General features: G+C 58.6%; 4 protein-coding genes across 19 annotated transcripts in view; all 4 read left to right on the forward strand.

Moving 5' to 3' along the window:
• The first annotated feature begins 12 nt into the window (after nucleotides 1–12).
• TUSC2 (tumor suppressor 2, mitochondrial calcium regulator) lies at nucleotides 13–5,110 on the forward strand. The gene is made up of 3 exons (XM_048957033.1): nucleotides 13–308; nucleotides 490–610; nucleotides 2,061–5,110. The coding sequence occupies exons 1-3, from the start codon at nucleotides 157–159 to the stop codon at nucleotides 2,124–2,126; spliced, it is 339 nt and encodes a 112-aa protein (XP_048812990.1). The 5' UTR covers nucleotides 13–156; the 3' UTR covers nucleotides 2,127–5,110.
• Nucleotides 5,111–6,775: 1,665 nt separating this feature from the next.
• On the forward strand, nucleotides 6,776–9,204 carry HYAL2 (hyaluronidase 2). The gene is made up of 3 exons (XM_048956995.1): nucleotides 6,776–7,915; nucleotides 8,385–8,474; nucleotides 8,603–9,204. The coding sequence occupies exons 1-3, from the start codon at nucleotides 6,968–6,970 to the stop codon at nucleotides 8,999–9,001; spliced, it is 1,437 nt and encodes a 478-aa protein (XP_048812952.1). The 5' UTR covers nucleotides 6,776–6,967; the 3' UTR covers nucleotides 9,002–9,204.
• A 342-nt stretch (nucleotides 9,205–9,546) lies between these two features.
• Nucleotides 9,547–12,334, forward strand: HYAL1 (hyaluronidase 1). 3 transcript variants are annotated; one of them, XM_048957003.1, is made up of 4 exons: nucleotides 9,547–9,606; nucleotides 10,264–11,184; nucleotides 11,352–11,441; nucleotides 11,510–12,334. In XM_048957003.1, the coding sequence occupies exons 2-4, from the start codon at nucleotides 10,285–10,287 to the stop codon at nucleotides 11,828–11,830; spliced, it is 1,311 nt and encodes a 436-aa protein (XP_048812960.1). In that variant the 5' UTR covers nucleotides 9,547–9,606; nucleotides 10,264–10,284; the 3' UTR covers nucleotides 11,831–12,334. The 3 variants fall into 3 exon arrangements, with proteins under 3 accessions (XP_048812960.1, XP_048812959.1, XP_048812958.1); XM_048957002.1 differs by having other exon boundaries at nucleotides 9,564–9,606; nucleotides 10,249–11,184; XM_048957001.1 differs by having other exon boundaries at nucleotides 9,591–9,606; nucleotides 10,167–11,184.
• Nucleotides 12,335–19,948: 7,614 nt separating this feature from the next.
• Nucleotides 19,949–24,539, forward strand: part of LOC125698777 (6-phosphofructo-2-kinase/fructose-2,6-bisphosphatase 4) — a 44,718-nt gene continuing 40,127 nt past the window's right edge. For 2 of the 14 annotated variants that reach the window (XM_048957557.1, XM_048957558.1), the window contains exon 1: nucleotides 21,131–21,154. Coding sequence is in view for 5 of the 14 variants with exons in the window: in XM_048957560.1 (XP_048813517.1) it covers nucleotides 19,964–20,240 (277 nt within the window). In the remaining 9 variants the exon portion in view is untranslated. Of the gene's footprint in view, nucleotides 20,241–20,401; nucleotides 20,425–20,539; nucleotides 20,631–20,895; nucleotides 21,155–24,539 lie in introns of those variants that run through there. The other 12 variants (XM_048957556.1, XM_048957555.1, XM_048957560.1 and 9 more) reach the window with 11 other exon arrangements.

The following is a 24,539-nucleotide window of genomic DNA, read 5'->3' on the forward strand; positions in this document are numbered from 1 at the left end:
TGCAGGGGGCGCCGCCGCGCGCCGGAAGTGTCGCAGCGCGACGGCGTCTGCGGCGCAGGCCGGCAGACAGGGAGGCGGGCGGGTGGGCGCTGGGCCGCTATCGCCGGGCCGCCCCCCGCCTTCCCCCGTCCCCTTCCCCCGGGCCCCGCCGCCGCCATGGGTGCCAGCGGCTCCAAGTCGCGGGGGCTGTGGCCGTTTGCCTCCTCGGCGACGGGCGGCGGCGGAGCCGAGGGTCCCGGCGGGCAGCAGGCCCTGGCCCGGGCGCGGGGCGGGCGCGCCGCCACCCCGTTCGTCTTCACGCGCCGCGGGTGAGCGGGGGGCGCGGCCGCGGCTGCAGCGGGGTGGAGGCGCCGCGGGGCGGCTGCCGTAGGGATGGATGGGGGCACCGGGAGCGGCCCGGCGGCCCCCTGTGTGCGGTGCCGCCTGCGGGCGCCGCTCCGGGGCACCGCCAGCCCTCCTCGCTCACGTGCCCGCCGCCCATTCCCGCAGCTCCATGTATTACGACGAGGACGGGGATCTTGCGCACGAGTTCTACGAGGAGACGATCGTCACCAAGAACGGGAGGAAGCGTGCCAAGCTGAAGAGGATCCACAAGAACCTGATACCTCAGGTAGCGTGTGCAGAGGGGCGGGCGTGGGGCCGGCGGCTGGCAGCTCCTGCACACGGCCGCGACCCTCAGAAGCCCCGGTTTGCTGCAGGGAAGGCCTGCTTCTACTGCTCCCGTAGCTCCGGGGCTCCGGCTGTGTTACGGACCAGCTCACTCTCGTGCCATCTTGCAGTGCTGTGCCACCCTGCTAGCTCCCTTTCCACAGAGGAGCGGTGCCTGGTGCGTGATGCCGTTGGGCAGAGCAGATGGATCCTCTGGATTTGTGCTGTGGAGAGCCTGCCCGTGGCACCCTGTCCACTGAGCACTTTCCCTCTGCTGTGGGAGCTGGCAGAGCAGTGTCACATTGTTACAGAGTTGCTGGGAGCAGCGCCAGAGCCTGTCATGTGCTAACGTGAGCGTGCCCTCAGCAGTGACAGCACTGCTGCCACCAATGGGCTCTGCATATTGGGTTGCTTGGGATTTGGTCTCTTCTTAAAATAAGTGAATGTGGTGAAGCCAGACAGGGGTTGGGACAGTGGTTGAGGTACAGGAGAAAAATAACTTCAGTGTAGGGGAGCTTCTGGGGGTGTAAGTGGAGAGCCTGTCAGCAGAGGCAGTCTGCAGACGTCTGCAAAACAGGGAAGGCATGGCCCCAGCCTGAGCCCAGGGGGAGCTCTTGGTGCACTCCAAGGGGTGTGCAGCAGGACAGGTTCTGCTGCTCTCATGGAGGAGGGTAGGGATGTGGAGTTGCATCCCATCCCTCCTCTGTGTGGGTTCAAACTCCTGCGGTTAGACAGCATGGCCCGGCTGGAATGAAGCACAGAACGTTTCTTCGCTGGCCCCGGCTTTTCTTTGCTCTTTTATCCTAATCCTGCCAAGGAAATGTACATTTCTCACCCTGGTGAGCGCAGAGCCCCGCTCACACTGCTGTCTCACAAGCGTGTCCTCGCAGGGCTGTGACAGGAGATTGCTTGCCCCAGAGCATGGGAACGGCGCCTGTAGCTGGCATGGATGGAGCGTGCATTCAGCAGTGTCCCCTTGGACAGAAAGCTGCTTTTCTCACGCGCCAGCTGCCCTCACTGCATTTTCTCAGAGAGCTCTTTTCATTCTTTTAAATCCTGTGAATGAAAGGTGCCGAATGAAAAGCTGGGGCAGCCAATATCTGCCAGTCACGCATCAGCTGCCGCACGGGCAGTGCCTGGCAGAGCAGCTCCCTCCTTCCTCGCCCGGCTGCACTCCAGACCTGTCGTGTGCGGCGGCAGCCGCGCCTCCTGTGCCTCCCCGGGGCCAAGGGCAAAGGGCAGAGCACTCCTGCGCTGCCTCTTTGCTGTCCTTGCTGCCAAGGTGGCAGTGCAGACCTTTCCCTTGAGGGCATGTCGCCCTCAGAATGGTGCCTTGCAGAGCTTTGTTTGCCTGAGAGTGCTTGTTCTGTCCCTGTGCCACCTCCTGTCCACCACTCATCCTCTTCTTTCAGGGCATAGTTAAGCTGGAGCACCCTCGCATTCATGTGGATTTCCCTGTGATCATCTGTGAGGTGTGACTGCTGGGTGCTGCTGCCCGTGGGCAAGACGGACCTGACTGTCCCTGCGCGAGGCTGCCCTGTGTTCCCAGCGAAGGAGGACGCTGAGACCCTCGCCCAAAGGCCAGGCAGGACGGAGCAGCTTGGCTGGGCTTTACTTGGCTGCTGCTCCTCGGAGAAGATGGGTGCCCTCGTGCAACTACATAAAAACATCCTCACTTGAGTCAAAAGACGTAAAATACCTTTTGTAGCCTCTAGCCGACGTTTGGATGGGTAACTGGAACTGCACACGAGCTGCTGTGTGAGCTGTTAAAGGGAGAGCGAGCCTACATTTCTCGCCAGACAAAATCCCTTGCTTCTCAGGTATGTGGCCCAGGGAGAGCCAGAGCAAGGTGACTCTGCCCAGAAGTTACATGGCTGGTGTTGCAGCAGCGCGCAGTCTGGCGTGGTCACTACACAGTGCTCCCTAGCAGTGTCCACAGAAGATAGCCGGAAGCTGGTGTCGAAACGCATCCAGCTGAGTGCTGTGCTCCTCTTGGGATGGGGCAGAGGTAGGATGCCGTTATCCTGGCCACCTGTCTCTTCTTTGTGCGTGTTCCCTGCTTAACACTGGTTCTGGAGACTGCTGCCTGCACCACAGACCCTGAGATCTCTGCGGTGCAGAGCTGTCTGAGTTCCCCAGCAGCATCTGCCCACCCTGTCTGCCCGCTTGTTCTGTGGGAGTGATCTGGCTCCTGTAGAGCACAGTACCTCCCAAAGGGAACAGCCTCAGCAGGGCCAGGCGTGAAGGAAATCATCACTTCCCTCCCCGTTCCTCTTTAAACAATCAGTCAGTAGGCCTGCCCTGGCTTGGAAATCTCCCTGGCGATGTGAACTACGGTTCCTCCCTCGCCCCGTGCCCCAGCTGGTGGCAGGAGGAGAAATGCGATGCACTTTAAAGGGAGGCTTTCTGCCCTGTCTGGAAAAGCCCTGCTCTCTTCTCTCCCGCTTGAGCAGATTGGCGCAGATCGGCCTCGGCTGTGCTGCAAAATTCTTCACCTCTGCACACGGGCCCTGGGCTCCGAGCTGGCTGCTGCTGGGCTGGGGAGCAGCACCATCCATGCTGCCACCTGCTAGCTCTGGTGGCCCCTGCTCAGCCTCACTGCACATGAGGAAGGGGCTCGAGGACAACCTGTGTGTCCACCCCAGGGCATTGGGTGCAGATTTTGCCTAGCCTGCAGCCTGCTCCCACAGTGGCCAGCTTGCATCCCCTCCTTTTTTGTCCCAGAACTTATTTACTTTCTGAGCACTTCAGACGTTCGCTACCTCGATTTTTGATTTAAGCTGCCAGCTCTTGGCTGCCGGCCCTATCGGCGTCCGCATTGGATGTATCCATCCCTGTGCCCACCGAGAGCCGCCCAGGCGCTGGGCCGCATTCCTGGCTTCTGGGAGATAAAGGCGGCGTGGCTGTTGCCGTCTTCCTGTCACCGCCTCTTCCCTCCGTGTCCCCCACCCGCTGTTCCCATTGACAGGGGCCGGCGCGGAGGGCGAGGCGGATGGGCTGGGCTCCAGCGGGGAGCTGGTCTGCACTGTGATGCTGGGCATTTCTCTCGACATCCTTTGTTCCCCTGCTTGCTTGGAAGAGTCTGTCTTCAAACAATCCCCCACTGAAGTGTTTCTTATTCATGCCACCTGCTCTGAGACGGGCTCAGACCGCAGCCTCCTGAGAACGGCGTCTCCGGGGCCGCTTTTGTTCTCTCCCGGAGGCTGCCCTGCCCCTTCTACCCTTCCCCCAGGACACCGCACACGCTTCCCCCTGCCCGTGGATTCTTCCACCCCTTTTCCCGGCGAGGCAGCGAGCACTGAGCTCCTCACCAAGCTGCTTCTCCCAGCCTGGCCCCGTCCTGCTGTGTGGGGCAGGCAGGTCCTGGGCGTCTGGAGGGAGCTGGAGAAATGTGACAAACGTGTAAATAGTGTCTGTGTCCACTGTATCATTGGAGCAAGTGAAACGAGGAAGTTTCCTTTCCTTTCTTTTTTCTTTTTCTTTTTTTTTTTTTTTACAACTTCTGTGCAACGTTGTGCTTTCCCGTGTGGATGTGTAGCTGGATCGTAATCACAGCACTAGGCGTGCCGATAGGAAGCGTGGGGTTGGGAAATGTACGCTATTTATGGTCCTTCCTCTGCCTCCCAGTGCATCTGTCTACTTTTGTTAAATTTCAATAAACTTATTTGTAGATCCTGCAGGTCTGGGGGCTGGTTCCCCAGGGAAGGTTGGGGCTGGGAGCAGCTGAGCCTTGCTGGGGGGGCATTTTGGAGTTCTGAGGAATCTCGGCTTTTTCGGAAGATGACGGCAGCACCTCCCAGCACCCCCCAGTGAGGCCCTGTGCCTGGGGACAGGGGCAGGTGGTGGCTTGTTAGCGGTGGCACTTGATGAATCCGAGCCCTTTGGCTCTCTTTACCTGCTGATTTCTTCTGATGGGGGCAGCAGCACTTGCAGAGGGCTGTTCAGGTGAGCATGAGTGCTGGCAAGGAGGATTCCTGCTGCTGTGCTGCACGTGAATGGGTAATGGCGATATCTTTGATGCCGCAGCTTGGGAGCTGGGCTGTGCCATTTATGATGCGCTGGAGCGGATTCCTCTTTCTCAGCCAGAGTGCATCTCCGCCTGGGCTGCGCTGACTCAAGCAGACCTCTTCCCACCCCAGCACTGGAGCTCTGCCGGGACAGGATCTGTGCATCCGCTCCTTAATCACTCGCCTGACAAATCAGTGCCTCATCAATCGCACTAACGCAACGCATTTCTCATCACAGCATGACCCCGTGCCGGGCTGCTGCCTGCTGTCCTGGCCTCACCGGACAGAGTGAGCATGATCTCAGTGCCGTCCTGCATCCTGCTCTGCCCTGCAGCCCTGCAAGTGTTTTCCTGCCACCGCATTTACATCATTTCCTCCACGCGAGCCGGCTGCAAAACGAGCGGCTGACAAAGGCTTTAACGAGAGCGATGACCACTATGGCTCTAGGGGACCCTGGGCTCCCCGTGCAGCTGGGTCTGCCTGTTGGTCCATGGGGACCGAACCCCTTGGGGACGGCTCACGGTGTCCCGGCGACAGCGCTGGCGTCATGGCCAGGTGAAGCTGAACAATGCGGTGGTACTGGCTCAGCCACAGGGCGGCTTTGTGTCCTGCTGGGACGTGTGGCTGTGCCCCATCTCTCAGTGTCAGCCCCCTGCCTGGCCCTGACCCCTGCAGCTCCCCCGGGTGACACCCAGCCTCCTGCACAGGAGGATGGAAAATTTTAGGCATTTCTTGAGCCTGTTTGTGGCCCCAGGCAGGCGGCATGGAAGGGAAGGGCAGCACCCGCCTGCACTGCGATTTCTTGGCTCCTGGCAAAGATTTCTTGGCAGAGCAGTGGGCAGAGTGGCACTGTGATCACACTGGGATCTCGGCCCAGGGGTGGAGGACGGAGCCCTGAAGCCATCGGCAGGAGATAACATGGGCAGGGCTGCGTGGAGGGGCTGGGGACGGATTCAGTGTGGTGACACGATGGCGTTCCTGTTCCTTGGGAGCGCTTCCGGAGATTCAGCCCTGCTTCCTTCCCCGCGCCGGCCGGGCTGGGTGGCTCCCAGCCCCGTTGTTGGGTGACATTCCCATCCTTGTGGCGTGTTCCCATGCCCGTGGCCACAGGGACAGATGGAGGGAGCTGGCACCAGAGGGATGCCCCAGGATGCAGCTGGCCTGTCCCCAATAGTTGGGCTGTGGGGGCATTGAGGCCGGTTTGTCCCCCGTCGCTCTGTGCTTTGGTGGTCTGAGGGGACACAGGGGATGTGGATGGGGAGTGTCCCTATGCAGGCCTGTTTGTCACCAACACGTCGCCCCAGGAGCAGATGGCAGCGGGGCCACTGTGACCCTGCCTCTCCCCAGCTGCTGCCTTCAGGCTGACTTCATATCCCGCTGGCAGTGACGGTGACGTATGGGTGCTGCCTTCCCAGCCCCCCGCACCCTCTTGCCACCCTCACACCCAGGCACGGGTAAGCAATGAGGATGGCCGGGCCGTGTCCCTGAGCCCACCGTCCCCCTGCTTGTCCCCATGCCCAGGGGTGCAGCCAGAGCCTCCTCCCACGTCCCCCGGGCAGGAAACCAGCGGCTGAGCCAGCAGTACTGAGCGTGTGCGCAGGACGTCCTGGCTCCCGGTGACCCCTGCGTGCCTCGGGGACACCGCACCGGGGACACCGCCACAGCTCTGGGGACACCGCCCCGGGGACACCGCCTCCACCGCCCCGGGGACGCGGCTGCCCTCGGGACGCCACCGCGGGGACAGCGGCACCTCGGGGACGCCACCCCAGCGCCCCCCCCCGCCCCGGGCTCCCCCCGCCCGGCCGCCCCGCCGCCCCGCGGCGCCCCCTACCGGAGGCCCCGCCCCTGTGCCCAGGCCCCGCCCACCGCCGCGCCGGGCTCGGGGCCGGACGGGCCGTACCAAGCGCGACGCGGGCGGAGGGGAAACCCTCCCCGCGGGTCCGGCCGCACCGCGTCCGCGAGCCCCTCCGGTAGAGCGACGCCGCCTCCCGGCCCCGGGCCGCGCTGCGGGCGGGGCCGGGCCGAACGGGGCCGGAGCGGGCGGGAGGCCGCTCCCCCGCGGCGGCGGGCGTGGTGCGCGCCGGGCCGCTTTAAAAAGGGGCGGCGGGGGGAGGCAGCGACGGTGGAGCTGCGGCGGGACGCGAGAGGAGAGCGGCGGGGCCGAGAGGGGGTGCAGCCCAGCGGCAGGGCCGCACGTGGCCGCCCGGCCCCGGCCGCGTCCCGGGGGCTTTGTGTGGCGGCGGCGCCCGGCCGGGCTCCGGACAAAGGCGTCGAGGGAGCGGCGCGGCGCGGGGCCGCCCGGTGCGCGCAGGATGCGCGGGGGCTGCGCGGCGGTGCTGGCGCTGGTGCCGGCGCTGCCCTGGCTGGTGCCGGCCGTCCTGGCCGTCCTGGCCCGGCAGTCCTCCGAAAAACCGTCGGCCGCGCCGCTGCTGACCCGACGGCCCTTTCTGGTGGCCTGGAATGCGCCCACGCAGGACTGCAAGCCCCGCTTCCAGGTGGCTCTGGACTTCAGCATCTTCGACCTGCACGCGTCTCCCAACGAGGGCTTCGTGGACCAGAACCTCACCATCTTCTACAAGGAGCGCCTGGGGCTCTACCCCTACTACAACAAGCGACGGGAGCCCGTCAACGGTGGCGTGCCGCAGCAGAGCAGCCTGGCTGAGCACCTGGCCCGGCTGCAGGAGGGCATCGGCAAGTACATCCGCTCGGCCACCTCGGAGGGGCTGGCGGTCATCGACTGGGAGGAGTGGCGGCCCATCTGGATGCGCAACTGGAAGCCCAAGGACGTGTACCAGGAGGTGTCCCGGGAGCTGGTGAAGCAGAGGCAGCCGTCCTGGTCCCCGGAGGAGGTGAACAAGCAGGCGGTCTTCGAGTTTGAGTCGGCCGCGCGGCAGTTCATGGTGAGAACGCTGCGGTACGCCAAGAGCTTCCGGCCCAAGCAGCTCTGGGGGTATTACCTCTTCCCCGACTGCTACAACCACGACTACAGCAAGAACAAGGAGAGCTACACGGGGCAGTGCCCCGATGTGGAGAAGACACGCAATGACCAGCTGGCGTGGCTGTGGAACGAGAGCCTGGCGCTCTACCCCTCCATCTACCTCGACCCGCTCCTGGCTTCCACACCCAACAGCCGGAAGTTTGTCCGAGCGCGGGTGATGGAGGCCATGCGCATCTCGCGGCAGCACCACGAGGGCTACAGCCTGCCTGTCTTCGTCTACACGAGGCCTACCTACAGCCGCAAGATGGATGTGCTCAGCCAGGTAGGGCTGGTGGTGGGGCTGCCCCCTGGTGAGGAGTTCAGACCCTTGGTGGTGTCGTTGGGATTTTCTTGTCCTGTATGTGTGTGGCCTCGAGCCGTGGAGAAGAGGTTCTGGGCCAGCTGTATGCGGCTCCCTGGAATGTGGCAGTGCCACCATCACCTTGTGTTTCTGCTGTCCTCAGCTGGGCAGCAGGACCAACCCCTTCCAATGGCACTGAGGGCCTCATTCCCTGCCAGAGGGGCTGGCAGATGCTGTCACCAGTCCCTCTAGCCCCACCAGATGTGGGGCCCTTGCAGCTAGCAGTGGGTTGTGAGAGCCTACAGCTCTTGGGTGCCCTGGCTTTGGGACGGTTGGGTCTGGGAGCAGGCTGGTCCCTTGGGCGCTGGGATGGTCCCCTGCCTCCATGCATCTCTGGGACACACTGTGCTGCATGGGGCTCACAGGCACTGACTGGACTCTATCCCCACAGCTGGACCTCATCTCCACCATTGGCGAGAGCGCAGCGCTGGGAGCAGCTGGGGTTATTTTCTGGGGTGACGTGGAGTACACCAAAAACCGGGTAGGTCTGAGCCCAGGTACCTGCAGCTTAAGGCTGGGGTGATCTCTGCATGTGGGGTGTTTCTCTCCCTGGGACAATCCAGCATGCCCTTGACACCCCTGTTGTTTGTTTTTTTTTTTTCCTCCCAGGAGTCATGCCAGACAATCAAGGATTATATGGAAGGAGACCTGGGCCGCTACATTGTCAACGTGACGACGGCAGCACAGCACTGCAGCACAACGCTGTGCCAGGGACAGGGCCGCTGCCTGCGCAAGAACAGCACTGCCAACGTCTTCCTGCACCTCAACCCAGCCACCTTCCAGCTGCAGCACCGGGATGAGGAGCAGCCCCAGCGTCCTCTCATCTGGGCTAAGGGCCACCCGTCTCACACTGACATCCATTTCCTACAGACCCACTTCCGCTGTCACTGTTACCAGGGCTGGCAGGGCAACTCCTGCCAGCAGCCAGCTGGACCTCATGGGGGTGCTCCTGGCCCCCTGGCACCGATGGGTCTGGGGGTGCTGCTGGTGTTCTTGATGTGGTGCTAGCCAGGCCAGACTGAACGGGGGAGCCCTGCACCTTTTCTGTAGTGGTGTAGCGGACCAGTTGGAGACAGCCCTAAATCGCCTGCTGGCAACTCACTGTTGGGATGCCTCAGGGTAGTGGGATTGCCTTCTGCCCTCTGTGCTAAGGGGCTGGGGGACAGAGGGCAGAGATTTTTTTGGGGAGGGAAGGGGGTGGGAAGGGAACCTCTCCTGTTGTAAGGAGAGGAAATGGGGCAAGAGGGGTATGGGGGCAGGGAGGTGGGTGCTGCGTGGTGCTGAGCCCCCGTGCGCTGCCCGACACCAAAGTGCTTTACCTCAATTAAAGCTGGAGGAGCGAGAGAAGGGCGTGGAGTGCTTGGGGCGGGGGTTGCGGAGGCGCGGACCGGTCTTCCCGTCGCTCCGGCGGCCGCGGGGCTGCGGCTGCCGCGGGCTCAGCCACGCCGGGCCACCCACGTGGAGGCAGCGTGGCCCCGCCCGCCGCCCCGCCTCCCGGCGCGGTTCCGCCCTCGGGCCGCTCCTGGCCGCGCCTCCTCCGCGCCCGCCCGCAGATTCCCCCCGCCTCGGCCCCGCCCCCGGGCGGCTCGGCCCCGCCCCTCGCAGCGCGACCGGTGAGTGCGGGTGGGGCGGCGGATGGGGGCGCGGCGGGCTGGGCCGGGGCCGCGGCGGGGTCGGGAGGGCCGCGGCGGCACGGCGTCGTCCGTCGCTCAGCGGGGCGGGGGGCGAGGGGCTGCCCGGCCGGCGACCTCCCGGGGCTCCGTGCCGTGTCCCCGCCCTCTTCCTGCAGCTCGCTGTCCGCGGATGGGGTCGTCGCGTGTCCGCCATCCCCGAGCTTCTTCTCCCCGCGGGAGTCTCCCCAGGCTGCGGTTCCGTGCCCTGCGTGTCTCTGGCTGTGCTCCCCAGCTCCCGGTGCTGAGTGCTTCCCCCAGCGGTGCTGCAGATGCCGCCTGTCCCCTAACAGCATCCCCTTCGCGGTGACCTTGCCCGCCGCTCCCCTTTCCTCCCTCTTCCTCCCCCTCCCCCCGTGTCTGTTTATCTTTCCAGCCCCGCTCCCCGTATCCCCATCACTCATTAAGCCACGCCGGGGCTTTGGTGCCAGGCTCTGCCCGCTGATAACTTTGGGCACCTCCCGCGGGGAGGTGAGGTGGCCTCACGTGGCTGTCACCACCAGGCGAGGGACAGGGGGGGCTGGAAGCCCTCCCCCACTCCAGCTGAGGATAAAAGGGCTGTGATCGCTGTCTCCACAACGCCAGGTTGTTCTAGAGCAGGTCCGGTCCCCCAGCGGCACCATGGCACCCGGGTGGCTTTGCTGGGCCCTCCTGCTGCTCCTGCCTGCTCTGGTCCATGCTGCCGGACCTGGCCCCGTTCTGGTCAACCGCCCCTTCGTCACCATCTGGAACGTCCCCAGCGAGTCCTGTACCCAGCAGTACAACGTCACTCTGGCCCTGGAGGTCTTTGATGTCGTGGCCAACACGGAAGAGGCCTTCATGGGGCAGGACATCACACTGTTCTACAGCTCGCACCTGGGGGTCTTCCCCTACTACACAGCGCAGGGGCAGCCAGTGAACGGGGGGCTGCCGCAGAATGCCAGCCTGGCGGCCCACCTGCAGCAGGCCAGGCGGGACATCGAGGCCGCGTTGCCCAGCGCTGCGTATGACGGGCTGGCTGTCATTGACTGGGAGCGGTGGCGCCCGCTGTGGGCCCGCGACTGGGGCTCCATGGACATCTACCGGCAGAAGTCGGAGGAGCTGGTGCAGCGGCAGCACCCGCTGTGGCCTCCCAGCCGTGTGGAGGAGGTGGCCCAGCAGCAATACCAGAAAGCTGCCCGCGCTTTCATGGAGCAGGTGCTACAGCTGGGCGAGGCCATGCGGCCTGGTGGCTACTGGGGCTTCTACGGCTTCCCCGACTGCTACAACAACAACTTCAGCAACCCGCTGTACAATGGCAGCTGCCCGGTGGTGGAGCAGCAACGCAACCAGGAGCTGGACTGGCTCTGGAACTGCAGCCGGGCGCTCTACCCCAGCATCTACCTGCCCCAGCAGCTCCAGGGCACCGACAAGGTGCTGCGCTATGTCCGGTACCGCGTGGCCGAGGCCTTCGCTGTCCAGCAGGGCATCCTCAGCACTGCCATCCCTGTCCTGCCCTACACCGAGATCCTCTATGACAACACCTCTGCCTTTCTCTCTGAGGTGAGGCTAATGGCGATGGGGGGGGGGGGGCTGGTGGGGCCCCTGGTGCTGTGCCGGGGAAAGCGACCAGTGGGTTGCACCAGTGGTTTTTGACTCTGCTGTGGCGTTGTGGGGGTGTGTGGGGTGGCTCTGTGCCCAGATGATCTCTTGTCTCCCCTCGGGCATAGGAGGATCTGGTGAACACTATTGGGGAGAGTGCGGCTCAGGGTGCTGCCGGCATCATCATCTGGGGAAGCTCTGCTGACACTGCCTCCAAGGTGAGTTGGGCAGGGCTGTGAGGACCCCCTCCGCCGTGATGGGACTGTGACACCACCTCTCCTTGCAGGAGAAGTGCCTGAAGCTGAGGGACTACCTGGATGGGGTCCTGGGCCACTACATCGTCAATGTGACAACCAGTGCCCAGCTGTGCAGCCAGAGCCTGTGCTCCGGGAACGGCCGCTGTGTGCGCAGGGAGGGCAAGACAGCCTTCCTACAGCTTGACCCCAGGCGCTTTGCCATCAACCTGAAAGCCAAAAAGCCCCAGCCTATGGTGTGGATCCTGACCGCCAACAGTGACATGTCCCAGCTGGCTGAGGACTTCACCTGCCAGTGCTACAGTGGCTGGCAGGGAGAGCACTGTGACAGCCAGGGCTCCTCTCATAAGTGAGCAATGGCTGTCTTCCATGCTCTGTGCTGGACATGTGATGAGATGGGGAAGGTCATGCTGTCCTTCCTCCATGTGGGAAGCATGGGAAATAAAGCCCAGGCTGCTAATAAAACTGCTGTGCATCCTATAGGGTTATTAAATTCTTTCACTGTGATTCTGCCAGTCACTGCTGAGTTTGTAATGGCAAGGGGAGGGGTGCAACAGCCATGTCCCTCAGTGCCACCTAACTTGCCACAGGATCAGGCATCAGGCTGTGGAGTCATGCAGTGTCTTTTCTAATGTTATACAGAAGGCTTGATGTAGTCCTTTCCCCACTCTATGGCTTGTAGCTGAGCTGTGCCCTGCCATCCCTATGTGTTCCTAGAAGAGGTGCAGGTGCTGTAGCAGGGGCAGGGCTGGATCACCTGGGCTCCAGCTCCTGTCTTGGGCCTGGCCAACCACAATTGCCCAGTCTTCCTATGTGTACAGTGATGGCGGGGACAGAGGCAGCCCTCATCCAAGAACCACAGGTAGGGTAGGCAGGGACTTCTGGAGGTCATCTGGTGCCACCAAGTGCATCTGGCCCAGCCCCGTGCCCATGTTTCCCAGGAAAGGAGCTCACAAACCTCTGAGCTCACAACCTCTGAGGGCAACCTGTGCCAGCGCTGGGTCCCTGCACAGCCTGAGCGTTTGCCGACGCTCAGATGGAGCTGTGCTCCAGGCTGTACGCACTGCCTCCTCTCTGCCCCGCCTTAACGCACACGGAGCGCCTTCCGCGGTCGGGACCCGCGGGCAGCCTGCAGGACGCAGCCCGGCCGCTCCGCACCACGCGTGCACACCGCCGGCACACGCGGAGCCGAGGCACTGAGGAGCCGTCCGAGGCGTCGAGCGCCGCTTCGCCCTGCGCAGAGCCACGGCACGCAGACGGGAGCTCGGCTTCGGCGCGGGGAGAGCATCGCAGAGAAGAAGCCGAGCCTTCTGCTCACAGGAAGGCACTCGTGCTGCAGCCGCCTCCCCGGCAGCCCCGCACCGCCTCACCTGCAGCTGCGGCCCCGACAGGGCAGCTGCGGGTGCTGGGCCGGCAGCCCAGTGCGGGCTGTGCGAGGGGACGGCATAGCTGGGGTGCTGGGGGCTGAGGGTTGTGGATAGCGAGACAGTTATTGGGTTGGTAGTTAGTGGATAGCAAAATAATTGACAGGGAGAGAGCTGGTGGATAGTAAGAAACCTACTGTACAGCAGACAGCCAATAGCCAGAAAAACAGTAGTGAAATAGTGATAGATAGTGCATGGTGAGACAGGTAATTGATAGATGGTGTGTGGATCAAAGATACTTAGTGGAAAGCAAAAGAGTTGGGATATTTGATTGGGAAATAGAGGACAGAAACAGCTGATGGTGAGATAGCTGATAGATAGAGTTGATAGTGATATAGAAAGCTGATAACAGAAATTTATTTGGTCTCTGCTGCAGGTGAGCCACTGAGTCCTCAGACAGCACCCTCCCCTCCAGCATGTGATGAAGAGGAGAGCCCCAGCTGACAGTGCCTGTCTGAACTGATGTGCCGAGAGAGACTTGTCCAGCAAGAGATGGAGTAGACAGAGAGCACAGGGACCCAGCTAGCTCTAAAATGTCTTAGTAGTGCAGTTGTAAGAAAACTCTGCAAAAAAACTGTATGCCATTGTTTTAATATCCTTACATTGTGTCCAAAGCTGTGTTGGTTCATAGTTTGAGAATTCAAGAAATAGATGATGGAACAATAAATCTTTTCCTGTAATCTTCTCTGTTGCTGGCAGTTTTGTTTTGTTTTTGTGGTGAAATCCTAAAATGATTTTATAGTTCCTCTCACAAAGGAAGCAGTAGCAACTGTTCTAACATCGGATTAACAGTTTTTTATACCAAGCAAGCTCTAGATTCATAGCCACAGAGAGCAGAAGGCAGGATTATGCCTGCATGCCACGCACAGTGAGGATGTCCTTACTGCCAGCCTCTGAGGGAAGGGTAGGAGTGCCATTCCAACCACTGGAGAGCACTGCCAAAAGGAGCAACAGCGTTCCCCACATGCCCCTGACCCCAAGGCCTCTCTGCGGGCTTGAGGGTTTGAATTTTAGGAGAACAAATTCAACCTTCCACTTAAGAAATTTCATAGAAACATAAAGCAAGGCAGGATGTGATTTGTTACTGCAAAGTAAATAAGGAACACAGCCAAGCAGGTACTTTACCCCCGTAATCTCTCCTTGGCATGCATGCACATCAGCTCATGGTGTTTCGTTGCAGTGATGCAGAAGCAACATCTCCAGCCTGCGTGTCCTTTTCCACACGTCTGCCCTACGATTGCTGTGGCTCTCTGATGTCAGCTCCTCGTCGTTGCAAACCCCTCCCACAGGGCTGCATTTTCCTATTTTCTAAGTAATGAGCCTGAAGTCCACTTGAAAACTTTGGAACATTTTTAAATAGGTCAGAAATTTCTGTTCACAAGCCTTTCAGGTGTGGAGATGTAAAGGTCCTCTGCGTGTCACACACCTCGTTTTTGGCAACAAAACTCCACAGACACAGATACATTTCCAAGCATGCCCCTGTGAGGTGCTGGCACCGTGCACAAGTATCTTTCAGAAAGCAGTAACACCAACATCCTGGCTGAAATCATTTGGGGCTGTGAGTGCCCCCACTCCTTGTATGAAGACCAATCACTTCAGTCCTGCAGGGTGCACGTCTTCGACCTGTTCCCTTCCTTTTACATCTCATAGGAATCAGGTGAGGCTCTGCTGCAGACACAGTTGTACTCTTAGGCTCCCCAGTCAAGTCTTCGGAAACGTGCACCAACTTACAGCCAAGCCCTTTGCCAACTGGCTGCCTCTGTCAAACTCAGTCATGTCTGGACTTTGGCTAGGAATGGACTCTCTGCTCTAATTCTTAGAGGGACAGCTTGAAAAAAGTTGGCTGTAAATTGAAACAGTTGAAACTAATGTTATCTTACTGTTTTCTGTATGCAGAAGGTGACTGGACTCTACTTCTACAAATGCTGAAATGTGTTCCTCCCAAATTACCAACCATCTGATATTTGCAACGCACTAAATATCTTTTACCACAGGAAGAAAACAGCTGTGATTTCCGAGTCCTCTTTATGCCTGGAAGGTGTGACAGCTCCTTGCCATTCGTGTTTGACTTCTGAATACTTGGTATCTAAAGCACCCAGGTCCTTGTATGCTGTGTCATTAGCTTCTCTTGACTCTGAGGAGCAGACACAAGACATCATACTCGGGCAACGCAGAAGCATTGATCTGGGGGCATTGGGGCTTTTTTTAGGTCTGAAAAGTTACACCTTGTAAAGTCTGCACTCTGCAAAGCCATCCCAGCACCAGGGTGAGCCCACGCTGCAGCAGGGCCAAGGCAGGAGTGCCTGCAGGCAGCCAAGCGTGGCCCTGGGCGTTGGAGTGCTTCACGTGGCTGCCTGCAGCTATCTCTTGGGTGGAGCGTGCTTACCTGCCCTCATCCACCTCCTGTTTGCTGTGCGCAGGTTGGCTGGGTAAATCTGCAATGCTCAGAGCAGTGGGGCTGCAAGGAATGGGGGGCACCAAACAAGCACCACCTGCTGAACCACACAAGTGCAGAGGACCTGGAAGGGGCATCTCAAGAGCAGGAGCATGAAAAGGCACAAAAACTTCCTCCAAACATGCTTGGCCACGCAAGCAGCTTGAGGTGCTACGGAGGGCAGCAGTTTTTGTTGGCTTTGAACGAAGCCTTCACAAGGGTCAGTGGTGTCATGGACATGCAGGAGGCTACAGCACTCTTGTTGGTGACTGCTTCAAACAAAACTTGCAAGCTCTCCTTCACATGCAGTGTTGAAGCTCACTTTTGAATATTCTTTCACAAGTAACAACATCTCCAGATCTTGAGTGGAAGAGCTTGTGCCTCCCCTCAAGAACGGCTCAGCCTGAGCTTAATCTGTTGCTCACTCAGAGCAGCACTGACTGGAACGCAAGATCCTGTCACTTCAAATGTAAGAGGCTCCTCCCCACAGCCTCTTTGGGTTTGGTGTTTGAAAACCACTCACTTCAGCTCCTTGTCTTGCTCGGGTGCATCCAGGAAAGATCCGATTCAATCTTATCATAGAATCATGGGACAGCTTAGGTTGCAAGAGACCTAAAGATCACCCAGCTCCAACCCCCCTGCCACGGGCTGGCTGTCCCCCACTCACTGCAGAATCCAAGCAGGGGCAGCAGACCTCCCTCCACTGATTCCACAGATGACAAATTCAGGAGCTACTCGGAAAATAAGGTTGTCAGCCTAAGGCATGGTTTGCTGGCTCCCAGCAACAGTCTGGAAACGCAGCCTGAGCAGCAGAGCCTGCTTCGGGTTACATAAACAGAAATGGCTCTGCACCCCACGCTCCTCACTGGGAGGCACAGTGCTGTGCTATTTGCAGCACCTTTCCTGCTCTGACTTGGCAGGAACCCCTCTCCTGGTTATTTTCCACCCGGGGGTTTTAAAAACAGACTCGTCAGTGTCCTGTGCTCGTGCTGGCAAGCCAACAGGACGGCTACTTACAGCCCAGGGAGGTCAGACATGCAAACAGACTTGGTCGTGCTTTATTGAACAGCCTGCAGATGAGTTCTCCTCCCGTGACATGTTGAGGATATGGCTGTACAATGCCCTGAGATGCTGCCCTAATGCTCAGTTGATGCTTTGTGGGCAGACTTAAAGCAAACACAGCACATTATAGCAAATATTACAGCCAACAAGTTTGCACAAACAGTCAAGAATTTCTCTGCAAGTTTTCTCAGGAGGAAAAATCTGATTCAGCAGGCTATTGCATGCCACAATGCCCAATTAAGACTCAGCAGTCCTCTGTGCTGTTGGGCAGTTTGGGGTTAGCTTTGGCAAAAACAAAGCAAGCCAAAATGGAAGGGGGGGTGAGAGCTTTCAGACTGCATCTGACCCTCAGTGTATAGGGCACGTGCACTGCTATCTTACCTGTTCTAATGTGCATCACCAGATACCTGCATGCAGCAGATACCAGCCGAGACAGCATGGAGCCAAATAGCTCCAGGCCTGGCTTTTCTCACCTTGACAACCAACCTGCAAAGAGTACGAGGGCATGAACAGACCCAGCTTTGCTGGAGGACTGACTGCTGCCAGCACTCTTTACATACAGCCATGGGGCATGCGGCAGGGCTCCAGCGGTTGCAGTGAACCTGGACACCTCTATCCTTGGGCTGCGTGCAGAACAAGCACCATGTCTGAGGCACACACCACCATTGCTGTGTCTGCTTCCTCATTTCTGAGGCAGCTGGAAAAAGGAGCAGACTGTGTTTCAGTGGTTCTTCCCTTCCTGCAGCAGTGGAGCTGCTGACCTTGGCAGTGGTGACCTGCCACCAGCCTGCTCCCTGGTGTACCAGGCACAGCTGACTCCTGGTGCTCAGCCTGTGGCAGAGTCTGAAACGTGTTAGATAAACCCATGGGAGAATTTAAAATAAAAACAAAAAGGTTAATTAATGAGTGATCCCTAAGTGAAACAGAGGGAAACAACATCAGACTGTTCATTTCTGCCATGTTCCAAACGTGTCATTTATTCTCTCTTCACAGCCAGTGGAAAGAAGTGCAACACCGGAGCAAGTGATGTGCCAAAAATGGTACAGTACAGTAATACTGATGTTATCTTACGTGCTGCCTGTTGTGCAGAGTGGCTGCAAGGAAAGATGCAGTTATTTCTTAGTCAAAGGTCATGGAAACTCTCAGCTGTCTGCGATAGAGAAGCAGCACTTGACTGCAGTCCCATGTGCAGCACAGAAATAGCTGGGCAGGCAGGCGGGCACTCCAGCAATGCACAGAGCTGGGGGCAGGCTGGCGGTGCTGTGCTGCACGAGGGGGAGCTTCTGCTGGATAAAGCTCAGCCTCTCAGACCCCGGGAGCGGAGGACCCTAAGGGCTGCAAAATGCCTTTCGTTAGGAACATAAAACAAAAGCATTGTGCCACATGGCTCGGTCGGCTGTAGCACAGTCCTGCATTTGCCCAATTCCCTGCAGATTCAACCCAAACAAAGGACTCAGCAGCTGAAACTTTCCATCAAAACCAAGGAACTCAACTGCAAGGCAGCTAAAATAGCTGGAAAATGATGGGTTTACCCATCATTAAACAGGTGTCATCCAGGGAAAAGGAGCCCGGGCTGACACCAGCATAGCAGAAGGTTGTCTGGTGGAAACAACAGAGCCCCATCCAAAGGATGGCCCTGCTTGCTGAGCTTAATCCAAAAACAAGCTTGGACAAATCTCCCAGGTGGAATGCTTCCGAGTACTTATCTTGATTCCTCTGTTCCGTACACTGCACCCAACCACGCCTGCCAAACACACTGCACCTCCCCGGGCCTCTGAGCTCAGGCAGAACCTCCTCACTCTGAGCAGTGCTCTGAGTGCACAGATCTGAGCGAACCCCCAGGTTTTTGCAACGCCCTCCATTAACCCAGCTGTAGCTGCTCAGTGCCGTAACGCGGGCTGCTTCCAGGAACGCTTAATCCCTGTGCAAAGCCAGCAGCCCGCAGCACAGCAGCTCTGGGACAGGCAGGGACAGGTCCAGCAGAGGCAGAGGTGGGAACAGTGAGCCCAGCAGGCGCCTTCCCACCTGGGGGAGCTGAGTGGGAGGAGAGACAGGCGGGCAGAAACCACCAAAGGAGAGCTCTGCCCGATCTGTGGGTGCCCAAGGCTGTGGATGGGGCCCAGGGCAGCCTGATCTGGGTGGGGGGGAAACAAGCTGATGGCTGGGATTGGGGCTCTGAAGTCCCTTCCAGCCCAACCATGCTGTGATTCTATGATTGATTGCATGATCTTCTGCCAGAGGAGCAGCTGGAGGGCCTGGCTCATTTACTGAGCTGCTTCCCGCTGTTTGTGGGGAGAGGGGGGCACTTGGAGCCCGGTTATCAGCATCAGGCAATGAGGAATCCCTGCACGTTGTGGTTTTGCTGGTCTTTCTTCATTTATTAAAACCAAAGAGAGAACTTGCAGGATGTCTGCTCCCAAACAGCATCAGTCCGTGGCTGCTGCTCCAAGCTGGAAGGAGTCATGCACCAAAATCGGGTTTACCTACACTGGGTTTGAGCTCTGTCACCTGTGCTGTGCCAGGGATGCACACCCTGCTTCAGAGCAGCACTGGTGATGTGGTGTCTGTGGGCCATCCCCCTTCATGCTAGGGGCAGCAAAGCTTCCTAACACAGGAAAGGCTGTGGTTACATGGAGTCAATTCAGATGCAGAAAGATAAAGCCAATGAAATATTAATAATCCAGATGGAATCATGGGGAGTTAAGGAGGGTTATGTGTTATCCAGAAGGTGAGCATAGGAGAAAGCACCTCCATGAGCTGTTCTGTGCTCCAGGGGACGCACAGAGAGACGGACCTCCCATTAACTGTTCCCCCACAGAAGAGAAGCTCATCTCGTAGCTCTAGGGCAACACTGGAGCTTCCTCCACCCCTGCTCACCCCCAGCTCCTGGCACCAAATGGGCTTCTGTATGGCCAAATGCTTCCTGTAGCCACAGCCCAGGGCTATGCAGCAGCAGGGGGTTGGTCCCAGCCCTGGGTGTGCCACGCACCTCAAGGAAGCGATACCAACACCGACACCACACCGACCTCAGTCACACAATTTCCTCATTGCAGGAAACACCATCATGCTGAGATTAATATTCCGTGCCTATAAAACAACCCCTTTCTTTGCATGCGATGACTCCTGTCAGTGATTAACGTTTAAAAACTTTGTTAAACACTTTGTTAACAAAAGGCTCAAAGCACCGGATGATAACCTGTACAACGACAGTGCTCGTGGTACTGTGGTCTGAGCCCCACCGCCTGCACAGCGCACAGGATGGTGAGTGCCCACCAGAGAGAGCACAGCAGAGAGCAAAAAGCCTGTGAAGGTAAAGCATTTAAGCACAATATGAAGAATTTCCTCATTCAGATCCCTATGTCAGCTGTCGGGAAATCACAGCAGCGACCTCAGAACTCCCTGCCCGTCACTTTGCAGAGAGCACACACAGGCGGAGGGATCCGAGCCGCCCTGGGCACACCGCTGCTCCCGGCCCCCTGACTCCAACCTGGGCCGAGCCGAAGGCGTGGGAGGCGACAGACCCCAAATCCTCCACGCGCACACACTGACCTCAGATACACAGGCTGATGGAATTACACGGCGAGCCCCTAAAACCCACGACCCCCGTGACACGAGGCACCGCGCAGACCCGCACGCGGGGACAGCGCCGGGCTGCCGCCACCACCCCGAGCCGTGCACGGAGCTCCGCTAGGACACCGCTGCCTGCACGCGGGGCCGGGCTGCGGGACAGGGCGGGGGGAGGCAGCGCCGGGACGGCCGGGGCTCCGAGCAGACCTCGCTGCCGACGCAACGCGTTCTCCTTCCGCTCCCTCCTCCCGCCGCTCCGGCCGCTTCCAGCCCCAGGTCTGCAAAATGGCTCCGGCGCTCCCCCTGCCCCCGCACTCCCGGTTTATTTGCGGGATCTGCTTCGTGCGATGGGCGCTGCCCATTTCCCGCACCTCTCCGCAGCGGGACCGCGGGGTGCGGCGGGCGGGCGGGCGGGGGCTGCTGGGCCGGGGCTGGAGCCGGAGCTGAGGTTGGAGCTGAGGTTGGAGCTGGGGCTGGGGCTGGAGCTGGGGCTGGAGCTGGGGCTGGGGCTGGGGCTGGGGCTGGGGCTGGGGCTGGGGCTGGGGCCGGTCCCGGGGCCGGTCCCGCCCCTGCTCCGCGCAGAGCCGTGGGCAGCTCCGCGGGGCCCGGGCCGAGGAGCGGCGCCGATGTGGGGCCGCCGGCGCCCGCCGGGTCGGCGCTGCCGAGGTACGGAGCGGGGTGTGCCGGGGGCTGCCGGTGGGACCGGGCGAGGGGAGAACCGCGACCCCGCCGACCCCTCCCGGAGCCCCGAAAGAGCCCCACAGGAGCTGCGGGCCGCCCGGGGGTCGCGGCTCGTGCTGGCGGGGGGATGCGGCGTGCGGCGACTGTCGCTGCCCGGGTTATTTTTGGGAAACGGACTGCCGTGGAGAGATGGAGCTGCGGGACGGGGAATTTGTGCTCTGCGGGCAGCGACGCTTTTCGTTGCACGGTCGTAAAATCAGCGCTCCGGCAAGGCGCGCCCCGACCCGCCGCTCGTCCATCCGAACTCCCGATGGCAGCTCCGCGAGTGCGCTCAGCCGCCTCGGCTGCTCTGCGGGCTGCCTGCGCGCTCCCGGCACCGGGCTCTGATTTTGGGCGGCCGGGAGCTGGGCAGGCTTCACCTCGGAGGGCCCTTCCGTCGGGACGTGCTGTCGTTTCGGGGTCTGGAACCCGTCGTGGCGCCGAGCAGGCGGGCAGTGAAACTTCGGAAGGTGGGCTCAGCCTCGGTCGTATTGGGGTCCCCCACACTTTTCCAGGAAAAGCGAATGGTGAAGGTTGAGGGTGGACCTGGCACCTCACCTGGGTGGGTGCCCTGGGGCGGGACGGCAAAGCATAAAGTTGGGCTCTTTGGAAACATTCAGTCAGAATTAACCCTTCTGTCAGTACCAGGCAGGGACGAACTGGCGTGAGGTGAAGCCAAGCACAACTGGGAGTGATCCCATGGGGTCAGTTGGTTTCCTACAGCTTTGTGGAGAGCTGATGGACAGTGGGAGGGCGGTGTGAGCAGCGGCTGAAAGATGGTGGTGAGCAACAGCAGGCATTGGGCTCCTGGTGTGCATCCAGAATTTCAGAGTGCCAGCAAGTTGGCTCCGTGTGGCCTTACTCAGCTGCGAGGCACTCCCATAATTATGGCTGCAATTAAAAGCAATAGCATCCATTTACATAAGGTCCCAGGCGTTTTTAGCCATCATCTAATGAGACCATTTGTGTGGGGATAGCTATGCAGGATGAAGACATGACGCAGGGAGTGTTTCGGGGAGGGTTTTTGTTGGGTGCTTTGCTGAGGTCATGAAAGGAAGGGTCTGCCTGGGTTGAAAGAAATAGGACGTTTTGTTAGGAAAAAGCGCCAAGTTTTGCAAATGCAGCCCAGCAGAGGGGTGTTGTTGAGGTAAACAAAATGCTTTTAGCAGTTTATTTTTTGTGTCATCCATCTAATTTTAAAAAAAAACATCAGCTTGGTTGCACCAGCATTTTGCTCAATTTGATTACATCAGTGCTCCTTCTGCTCATCCAGTGAGAGATGTTGTCAGTCCAGCTGCTGATGAAGCACTGTGGCTGTGTCCCAAATTGCTCCCCAAAGTTACGTGGTTCCCTCGGGGCTTAAACTGTGCGCACACCGTGCTGCCCACTGCCCCTTGTCTTGGCAGTGAGCTTAAACTGCAGGCTTTAAATGCTGGAAAGTTCCATAGGGAGGGTTTCTGCTTTCTTCTGAAGGAAAAGACCTTGAGGGGTGCTTTCACCCTCTCACTCTGTATGATAGTTTTCTTTTTTTTTAATTGTTAGTTAACTAACTACAATGGAGGCTTGTTGTCATGGTACCCTGGTAGGTGGGCAGGTGTTGGAAGGTCACAAGGCAAGTGGCACAGAAAGGGGCAAAACTGAAAATGCAGCAGAGGAAGCAGCAGCCCCAGATGTGGAAGTTCCTGGAATCTGCTCCGGTTTTCTCCAAAAGCCATTTTTGTCCCATTTTGGTCAGTAATCGTCTGTCAGGCTTTCATTGCATCCACAGTGCGTGACTTGCGGTCTCTGAGAGTGTAAGAGGTGGTGGTGGGTTGATGATTGAACTGGTTGGTCTTAGTGGTCTTTTCCAACCTTGATGATTCTGTGATTCTGTGAGTAATTAAATCCTACAAGAAAGTAAAGGAGTGAAGGGCTCTGAATGTGCTGTCTTGCTGTCTCCATGGTGCCTGAAGTGAAGTGGACTCCTGTTTTTATGCCATTTCTGTTAGGCACACCAAGTGGAGACATGGGACGGTGTCACCCGCCGCTCCTCACACTGTTGTTTGCAAGGGCTGGGTGTGCTTTGGTGTGGTTTCGTTGTGCAGAGGAGTGTTTCTGGATGTCAGCATCGCTCCTGCTGCAGGTGTGAGCCCACGTGCTTCAGGAACCCTCCCCATGTGCAGCTGCAGTGGTGGGGCCTCAATGCCTGCCATGCGTCCCCTAATTGCCACTGGCTTTCCTCCGCATGGCAGATGGAAGGGATCCTTAGTGATGCTTCGTTAAGAAGGTGGGATGCAGAGCTGGCTGCACGTGTGTGGTGCCCCTGGGCTGCCTCAGTGTGGGACTGGTTTGCTTCTCAATACACATGGCCGTGCAAATGGGATGGTTTCCTTAAACAGCCAGAAATGCTCACTGCTGGATTGCAGCCCCAGCCTGCCAGTGGGTAGTTTATATCAAGTGATGCAAGGGACAAAATATTTGTGGGGATTTACTTAGAGTTAAAAGCTTCCATATGGCTGCACGCCCCTGTTCTGACATAAGTCAGTCAAGGAGCACAACAAATTTGGGTTTTAACACATCTGAAATGACTCCTGACGTTACTGCCGCCACAACAACGTTTAGATTTCAGGCTGCCTTTTGATTCCTCTGGTGGCGGTGCGTCCCTGCAGATCCCACCAGTGCTGCCAGTCGGTAGCAGCGCTGTTTGTCAGCCCTGTGACACCGACCTGCTCCCTTCAGAATGGGAACAAAGAGAAGAGCTTGCTGGGCTGTCTGTTACCGCTTTCAGGGGCTTGTGGCCTCACCAGGCTGCCCGGTTGCTACCGCTGCTGCTCTGTGTGCTGTACGCTTTAAACTTGTGTTAATATGGGATTGTCTGAGTGGGTATTTACATGTTCTGGTGCCACAGCCCCTCCCATGTGCTGTACGTGCTGGAGTGTTGCTTTCTTCCTTCTGGCGTTGTTATGCTTTGCTTTCTCTGCAGAGATTTGTGCTTAGACAAAGTTCTTTTTAGGTAAACAAGGAGAATTAAGGGGTTTTGCTTTTAGAAGCAGATACAGAAGGTTTCTTTGCTGCTGTCATTCGGTGACTGTTTCCCCTTTGCAGCAGATTTTATTTGCAATCTTTGTGTTGTTTAGCCTGCCTGTGCTTCATCAGTCAGATTATTTTGGCTGCTGTAATTTTATTATCCTTATTAAGCTTCCTCATCTCCGTATTGACTCTGTTTGTCTCAGGAAGCTGATAAGCCCTCCAGCTGTACTTGCAAAACACACCAAGAAGGAGCAATGTGCCCTGCAGGCTCTGAAGACAGATTGGCTGGTGATAGGGATCTCGATCTGTCTGGTGCTGTTTCACCTTCCCTGCTAGGTTTTAGGCTACCTGCTCTTACTGACAGCGTTGCAGTTGGCTGAAATGGGATTCATTTGATGTATTTTTTTGTAAGTTATGCCATTGGTCGTTTTTGAGCAGCTTTGCTCCAGCTGTTTGTGCGCTGGGGGAGCACCCTCCCTTCTCACAGTGCTTCAGAACATTTCCAGGGGCCGTCGATGTCGCGTGCACTGCTGGGATTTTGTTCCTCGTGTCACTGTTGGTTTTCCACACTGCCTGAGTTCTTGTCAAAAGTTGCCTTCCTGTCTGCTGCCTACGGGACGTGTGTGGAACCGGGTCTGTCTGTGGGTGTGGGCAGAGATCTGCAGGCACGGCCGCTGCCCCCCGAGCTCATTTGCTGTGGGCTTTCGTTAGCAGCCTGCTTACCCCTGTTGTAATACATGGTGCGTGCTGTGCTCTGCTGGACCTTCACATCTCATCCCCTTGGTGTGTGTGTTCCAGCCCTGGGACAAGTCCTGTCCTTGCAGCAGGACAGCATACAGCCTCAGC

Source organism: Lagopus muta, chromosome 11 (genome assembly GCF_023343835.1).
Source record: "Lagopus muta isolate bLagMut1 chromosome 11, bLagMut1 primary, whole genome shotgun sequence".
Taxonomy (NCBI): Eukaryota; Metazoa; Chordata; class Aves; order Galliformes; family Phasianidae; genus Lagopus; species Lagopus muta.